General features: G+C 46.4%; 1 protein-coding gene across 1 annotated transcript in view; it reads right to left on the bottom strand.

Moving 5' to 3' along the window:
• Nucleotides 1-1,178: 1,178 nt before the first annotated feature.
• The window catches only part of WDR3 (WD repeat domain 3), a gene marked incomplete at its 5' end in the record, with an annotated part of 19,358 nt that continues 12,431 nt past the window's right edge, over nucleotides 1,179-8,105 (bottom strand). The window contains 8 exons of the mRNA XM_005420657.2: nucleotides 1,179-1,882; nucleotides 2,504-2,597; nucleotides 3,078-3,206; nucleotides 3,684-3,727; nucleotides 5,163-5,210; nucleotides 5,765-5,857; nucleotides 6,664-6,729; nucleotides 6,939-6,989. Of these exons, the coding sequence (XP_005420714.1) occupies nucleotides 1,727-1,882; nucleotides 2,504-2,597; nucleotides 3,078-3,206; nucleotides 3,684-3,727; nucleotides 5,163-5,210; nucleotides 5,765-5,857; nucleotides 6,664-6,729; nucleotides 6,939-6,989 (681 nt within the window). The remainder of the gene's footprint in view (nucleotides 1,883-2,503; nucleotides 2,598-3,077; nucleotides 3,207-3,683; nucleotides 3,728-5,162; nucleotides 5,211-5,764; nucleotides 5,858-6,663; nucleotides 6,730-6,938; nucleotides 6,990-8,105) is intronic.

Here is an 8,105-nt window from a genome sequence, read left to right as displayed (position 1 = left end):
TTTCCCTGTCACTAAGGTAAACAGAGGCACAGCCAGCCTTCCCCTTTTGGTACCTGGTTTTGGCATCTCTCTCCTCAGTCACCTCAGCTGAGGGTGCACTGTGGTGTCACAAGCCAGCTCTCCATCTGTAACACTTGTTTTTCCAGCAGGCTGGCCCATTTCAGCAGCGGATAATGTGGATAACATGTCCACTGACTTTACCAACAAAATGTATCATCCTACAGTGCCTCCTCTTCCTCTTAGTAGTCCCTCTTAGGAGGGTCTATTTTGGGAGTAGTAAAGGAAAAGAATAGAATAAAATGAACTAGAACAGCATAAGTCAGGATAGAGACATGTTTGAATGCAGCTGTTTCCGGGTGCCCCTATAATTATAATTTCATATCTGTCCAGATATGGATGAAACTTGTGATTCAAGTGAAACAACTGGCAGAGCTGTATGAAGGTTGCCATTTCTAGAGAGTCTGAAAGCCACCTGGAAATGGAGCACAATGTGCTCCTGTGAATCACCCAGACTCTGAAGAGGCAAGTGAACAATCATCCCCTGACAAAGTCACTTACGAACAACTGAGGTATGGTTGTTACACCTGAGGTGCTGCCTGGAGAATGACCAGCTGAACTGCTGGCCCTTTGCATAACTGCTAGTAACAGACAACCTGAGTCAAAGACAGCAGTCAGCCACAACTGGGATGCAACTAAAAATCCATATGAAACTCAAGTTAGAAGTTCAGCTTTGAATACCCAAGTCAGACATGTGAGCCCAACAGTCAGCAAAGTATCTGGAAGCAGCCCCCACCACATCGCCCAAACCAGTGACTTGACCATTGGTAAAAAAAAACACAGCATGTGCTATAAATTAATAACAACAGCAGCAGAGACTTGTTCACTCCATTCTGCCCCACTGCCCCCACTGTGAAAATGAATCATTTTATCTGACACAGGACAAGTACAGCATTGCAACAAATCAGTGGAATTTCTAAAGCCTGGAGCAACTAAAAGACAAATAATCCAGGCTTCTCACACTTGGTCTGCCAGCTCTCCAGAAAAACACAATCTGGGATCACAGGCCTTTCATTTGCTCCCACTTATTTTATTCTCTGTAAAAAATCCTTTGAAAACAGACACACAGGCCTAGGCAACTGAGGATTTACCAGGACAAAACACTATGAACAAACTTGTCCCACAAAGCAAATATAAATATGCCTTTAATAGAGTGCAGCCATGTTCCTCCCTGTGCCACTAAAGAGTGAGTGGCTGTAGCTCAAGTCCTCACACTTCAGCAGAAATCACAGAGCTTTTTCCACAGGCCACAAACCACCAGCAGGTGTCAGTGAAAAATCCTGCCAGGATTTTAATCCTGGACAAAGGCATGGTCTCACCAGCAGTCCGTGTGCTGGATTCCATAGAATCAACACTGCCAGAACGAGCTGATCCCAGGATAAATCAACTCCATTTCTAACAGGCGTTCCACTAGACGAAGAGCACGTGCCTTTGACAGCCACCTCAGAAAGAGTCCAAAGGCACCCATCTGCAGCAGACTAGAGGGAGTCCATCTCAGAGACAACCACTCTGAGTTGGATTTACATGCTGGGTTACACCACGTGGAGGGGACAGACTTCGTCCCAGCCATGGGACATCATCACAGATGTTCAGCCACAAGAACACTTCCATGGTCAGCAGTGAGGCTACATGAGTCCATCCAGGTGCTCTGGATCTTGGGCAGCAAATGCTAGAGCATTGCAAGAACCATCTTTTCTTTCTTCTTCCTTTTTCTCTTCTTCTCCTCAAAACGTTCAGTAGCATCAGCAAAAAATGTCACCTCCTCCTTGGCCTCAATCTCCCTCTTCAGGAACTGGAGCCCTGCCATGTTGAATCCCAGCACATCCTGCAGAGACAGACCAGCACCACACTGTGAGGCACATCCTGAGCTAGTCAGGGTGCAGAGAGTCCTGCACTGGTCACCCTCTACTAAGAGATGATGAAAACAAGACAATGCATAGCTTTAAAGAAAGCAACATTAGTTTAAATGCAAACTTCATTTGAACAGGAGAACAGCCAGTCCTGCACTCAGTTCCCCACAGTCCTCTCTTAAGAGCAGCTATAATCCACCACATTTTCTGAAAGACAAGTCGCTGGCAGGCACCTGAAGATTCCTCTAGGAAAATGCAGAGTCTGCATTGAGGTAGCAGCCCACAGAAAAGCCCAAGAGAAGCAGGGAGTTACTTTACCCCCCACATATTTAGAAACTAGTGAGCCAAGATCCAAGCACATGTATCAGTAAACCAATGCAAATGAGGCAGGAAGCACAAGTATAAGCTCACCACTGGGGTATTCTCACATGAGGAGGAACATAAGGAAAAGGCAGCCTATTTGCAAAAGAGGATGGTTTAAATCAGCTCAGATCCCCAACCAACTTCCCCATTGGACACCACAGACAACTCATGCTCACAAACATTGGCTCATCCCATTATTATACATGCTGGAAAGGGGAGAGTGCAACACTCACCCGGGCCTCATTGACTCTGGAGATGGTGGTTTTCTTCAGATTTTCTATCACTGTCACCAGCATCTGGTTGCTTGTGATCTGCCCAAAATGTATCCTGGGAAGAAAGTAGGAAGTGTATTGCAGCACTGTTATTAGAAACCTCCTGAGCCTCTGTATGTTCTGGACATACAGGGGTTTTTTAGTCAGTCTTCCCCAGACACTAGACATGGACAGACATGGACAAATTTATCTGGAGAAGCTGTTTTCTAAAGTCTAACAGTGGTTCAGGGGGAAGGTCTTTCTGAGGACACAGGCTCTACAGTGGCTCTGTGCCACCAACAGTGCCTCATCAGACTTGATGCGGGATCTTCTCATGCCAGTGAGACTAGAGCCACCAGGACCAGCATTCCCATCCAGGCATGTCAGCACTCTGCATCCAAGCAGTTCATTCCCACACACCATTCACTGTGGGCTGCAGAGATTCCTCATCTCCTACAGATACCACGTGTTTATTCCCAAGGATGCTTCCCAAGAGGTTCAGGCCCAGCGACTCAGAAGAAAGCCCAGATACTGTTTGGGCAGACAAAGGACTCACTTGAGCAGGAAGAGGAGAGCTCGGCACAGAAGCTCAACATCTGAGCCCTGCTGAATATATTCATTGAAAAGTCTGAGCAGGTCAGGGACATACGAGAAAGGCAACACCAGGAGAGACTCTTCCAGCTCACTGAGGAAAAAGCAAAGGGACACAAGCATTAGTCTCAGCCTCTACACTGCTACAGATGAGCAGGAAACACATCCACATAGGTGGGTTCTGGTACTCAGCTGTGCTAAGCATTTCTCACAGCTGCTCCATGACTGCCCTGCATCTGCACAGCCCAGGCATCCTGTGGCACAGGGAGCAGGCACACAGCCTTCCCTCCTCAGCATCCCCAAACTGCTCTCCACATCTCCACATACATTGCCATCTCTAAGCAGCCAACCCACATCCAGAAGCTTCAGTCCACACTCCCCATGGAAGGAACACTCCCCATTCCCCAGTTCCACGCATGTTCCAAAAGAGGCTGCCAGGAACAGTGACTCCAGACTCTCTAGCACTGCCCATACCTTGCATGAGACCACTCAAGGAGCCCAGCCAGTCCTGGGCCTAGAAACCCAACACTCAGTCACAAATCTGTTCAGCAATGAAGCTCTTGGGACTCACCTCGACTTGACCTTCTTAAAAACTTCCAGCACGTAGGCAGAAGGCTGCAACAGAGGAAAGACAACAGCCCTGCTTAATAAGAAACATTCCAGGACCAACATGCCCTAAGGTCCACCTCACGCAGTTAAAACCACACCATCTCATCTTGTGAGACAGACACATGAAGCTGAATACAACAAAGAGGAAACCCTTTTGGCTTCAATCAGCTGCCACTCTGAGAAGTTCTCCCTCAGCCTTCTCAGGATACTCTACACTGGTGAAGAATATTGTGAAAAATCTAATTTATATTTAATCAGCTAAGTGACCTCAATTTATGTCAATGAATCTTGTACAAATTGGACAAAAAGCTTGGTAAACAAATTATATATAAAAAACCTTATACAAACTAATGTCCCAGATTTAATTCCTATTACTCCCGTTTATCTGCTGGAAGTGTTTGGCAGATGGAAATGGATTCCCAGAGCAGAGCTTAGAATTGGGAAAGAAAAGTGCTTCTAACTACTAAATCTTAGGATTTCAGTCCCTTCTGTGAAGTCTATCCAACTTATAATTAAATATACCAATAATCATGGAGGAAGGGACAGAAGGGCTCTTGCAAGGTGATAACAGGTAATTAGAAGGAGGACAAAGGCTGTTTCATCTGGCACTGACATTCAGCTTTAAGCAACCTGGTCTAGTAGGAGGTGTCCCTGCCCAGGGCAGAGGGGTTGGAACCAGATGATCTTTAAGGTCCCAACCAACCCAAGCCATTGTATGATTGCATGAAAAGGGGAGAGTGGAAAAACAAGGATCTTCCTAAGGGTATTAAAAAACATAGCCTGGGAGTGCACACTGGAATAAACCAGAAAAACAAAAACTAATCTACTCAGAGTAGTGAACTTTTATTTATCAAGGAAATCCACACATCCATGTCTGTGTATTTTGTAATATGTCAAAAACCTGCAGAATTTACTGAAAACTGTTAAGCAGTAGTATGACATGAATTAATAAGGGCACCAGCTCTAGCCTGCAATACCCAGGCAATTGAACTTCCATTCAGAATTTTCTCAACGCAAACTCTGCAGGAATAGGAACAGAAAGAGTACTTGTAGCAACACCACATAAATAAACGTGGGAATGGTTTGAACTAGCTTTCCTGTATCTTGGAGGAGACTGTAAACCTCTGGCTCATGACAAGGAACATCATAACATCATGGCTACCATCAGGGTTGTTAAAGGCTGTTTGACAGGGTTAAACCTTTGTAATACACATGCATGATATTAAAAAATAACAAAAAATAACAAAACAAAAAAACCCCCACAAAACCAAAAACAATCAACACAAAAACCCTAAATTATGTTCACTTTGCACAAGGAAAACAAGTTGAACTAAGCAGTCCTTCCCCACAGCAACCCAGCATGTTGGCTCAGCCAGCAAATCAACCAGCCCCACTCCAGCTGAGAATGGACTACAGCCTGTGGCCTGGGCATTCCACTTACTGTAATATTTCCATAGGCACGGAGAATGGGATTGACAGGGAAGGGAACCTGGAGACACAGAAAGGTCTGAATGAGGCAGGTGCGTGTGTATAAATGCATATTCAGAGCAAACTTTTACCCACAGTAGAAGAGAGCTTTTACTGAGTGTCTCCCTGCAATTCCCAGACCTCCACCCTCCCCAGAATGTTGCTGAAGGCCTCATCTGAAGCCATCAGACAATCTCATTCTCAGACATATATGACTAATTCAAACATGGATGAATTTTCTTCCACTTCTTGTCACTTTTCCCACTTCTATGACAGCCCCTTATTCAGCAAGGAGTGTTGAGATGAAGGCAAAGTTGAGGCTTGAGGATGAACCTGCAGCAACACACTCTTCCAGGGACAAAACTTACATACTGGTAAGACTTTAGGCATAAAGATCATTGGAGAGAACCCCTAATTATGCCCCAGAGCATGGAGCCATTTAGTTCTCCAAAAGATTTGAGCAAATGTCTGCTGTTTTCAGCTGTCCTCACTTTATCTGCACGCTAAGCCTTTCCACCTGAGCTGGAAGGATACGCCCAACACACCTTGGGATTTTTACATTCCTCAGTCTTTTACCTCTTTTCCTGCAGCTTTGCATATGGCATTGTGTTCCTTTAGTTTTGCAGTCTCTTCTCTGTACAGCTCGATAGCTTCCATGATCCTCTCAGCCTGTGCAGCACAAGAACAGCACATCAGTGACACCAGACAAGCCAGGACAAAACTCAGCTGGACAAATGGAGGTGGAAGCAAAGGTGCTGACACACAGCACACATGGCATCTCCCCTGCTAACCTCTACTCCAGACTGCACCATTACCCTGAACACACAAGTCATGTCCTGAAGATGTCACACACCATCCACATTCCCCCACTGCCCTGGGTGCCCTCTGCTGCAGCTTCAGGTGTTGCTTTGACTACCACCCCTAAACAGTGTCCCTTTGAGGCATGAGCCAGGGTCAGGCCATTTTGACTATACAGATTAAGGATTTCCTCTGAAAATCACCAAACCATTGAAATCTGCAGCCATGGAATTACCCACCCCACACCTTCCCAGTACATCTCCCATGTCAAGCACCACAATAGATTTCCACCTTCCACAGATCCCCACTGAACTGCACAGCCCTTCAGGAAGAGGCCTAATGCCTTGAGAACATCCCTGCTGCCTTTTGCTCCTTTGGGATGCAAACCCCAGAGGGTAAGAGCAGCTCTGTCTGTCCCACATGTGACAGGCAGCTGCAGGAACCGCACACTCTCATTCCTCTCAGGAGGAAAGAATTCCTGGTGTGTGACTCTCCAGAGTCAAAACCCTCCCTGTTGGCTTCTGAGCAGGACAGACTGACTGCCTGTGCATGCAAGAGCAATCTGCCCCTAAGTGACAGCACAGGTTACTCTTCAAACTGATGCTATGACCCCATGAGAGCCCCTCTGAGAGGCTGGTGAGGTACAAAGCCATGCTGGCAGAGCCACAGCACCTTACCGCTTTGATGGTTTCAATGGTCTTCTTTCCTGCCAGCCCTGTCTCTCCTTGCCTCTCTCCAGCCACCTACAAAATACAAAATACAGAGCTGCAGTTCCATCCTTCCATAGCACCACAGCCAACTGCATCATGGAGCAGCCACAGCTTCAGCACCCCTTCCCCCCGTACTGCCCCAAAGCAAGAAAACGTTCCTCTCTCGCTGATACCTCTTCCAGAAATAGTTTTTCCAGAGTTTGTACAATCAGACTGACACACATTCAGATGGTGCAACTCACCACAGGCTGCTCTTCCTTTGCCACACTCTCTTCATATTCAGCTTCTCGTTGCTACAGAGGAGGAGAACACAACATATTAACAGCAGTGAGTAAGGCAAGGGTGCAAGTCCCTTCCAGACTATTTGAGCAAGACAACCTGGAGGGCTTCATGCAGCCCATTACAAAACTAGGACCAATCAGCAGAGTCCAACAAAGCCAGTGGCAAAATGCCCATTTCTCCCTAGTCCCAACCCCACAGTGAACTCGAGATCTCCCACAGAGAAAGAAATCCAGGTCTCTGCTCTGGGTGCAAGAACAGCCCTTCAGGATCCCAGCAAGCTGAGACAGACACCACAGTTCAGCACCACACCTTTCACCAGCCACACAGAGGGAACAAATCAAGAAAAGTCCCAGGGTTGTCCTGGGCTGCAAAAGGAAAGAGCCTCTGGTCTGCCATCTCTCACATGAAAGGGCATAAATTATGTTATGCATACTTCACTACTCATGTATTCATGCCCACCTTGCTAACGAAACTTGACCCAAAACAAACTTTCCTGGAATCTGGAAAAGAGCTATCTCTGTCTCCTTTTAGCAAACACAGGGCATCAAGGTACAGCATCTGGGTCAGCTCTTGCAACCAGGCTGAGATAAAAAAACCCCAAGCATCTATTACAGGTTTCTCATCCACTCCTGCTTCTGCATTTCTGCCTGCTCCCCCCTCACTGTGGTTTAAGAATTGCCTTACGAAGGAGTGACAGAAACAGGCTTCTCTGAGGGATCCAGCAAAAAGACAGGGTTACAAATTTGAGGGATCCAGCAAAAAGACAGGGTTACAAATTGTTCCCAGGGATTGGATATGTGAAACAAACATATCAGCCAACGCCAGTTGTGGCTCAACACTGGAACAGGTGCTCATTCAGTCTGGAAAATCTATTTCCTTGGAGATGTCAGTGTATGAAGGCAAGGCTCTAAACAGTCTGATACAGCATTAAGATCATCCTGCAGTGAGCAAGGGGTTGAACTAGAGACCTCCTTTCCTTCCTATTGAAGTACTTCTGAATTTATGATTTCTCCCAATACATGCTCAAATGATAGAGAAGGGGCTTCTTCCAGCATCCCTGAGCTCTGGGGCCTGCTACTGAGACAGGATGGACCTCTCACAGCTGGAAAAGGGACAAACTGCATTTA

The sequence above is a fragment of the Geospiza fortis genome, unplaced genomic scaffold, assembly GCF_000277835.1.
Source record: "Geospiza fortis unplaced genomic scaffold, GeoFor_1.0 scaffold1, whole genome shotgun sequence".
Classification (NCBI taxonomy): Eukaryota; Metazoa; Chordata; class Aves; order Passeriformes; family Thraupidae; genus Geospiza; species Geospiza fortis.
This window is presented reverse-complemented; position numbering and strand designations above follow the sequence as displayed.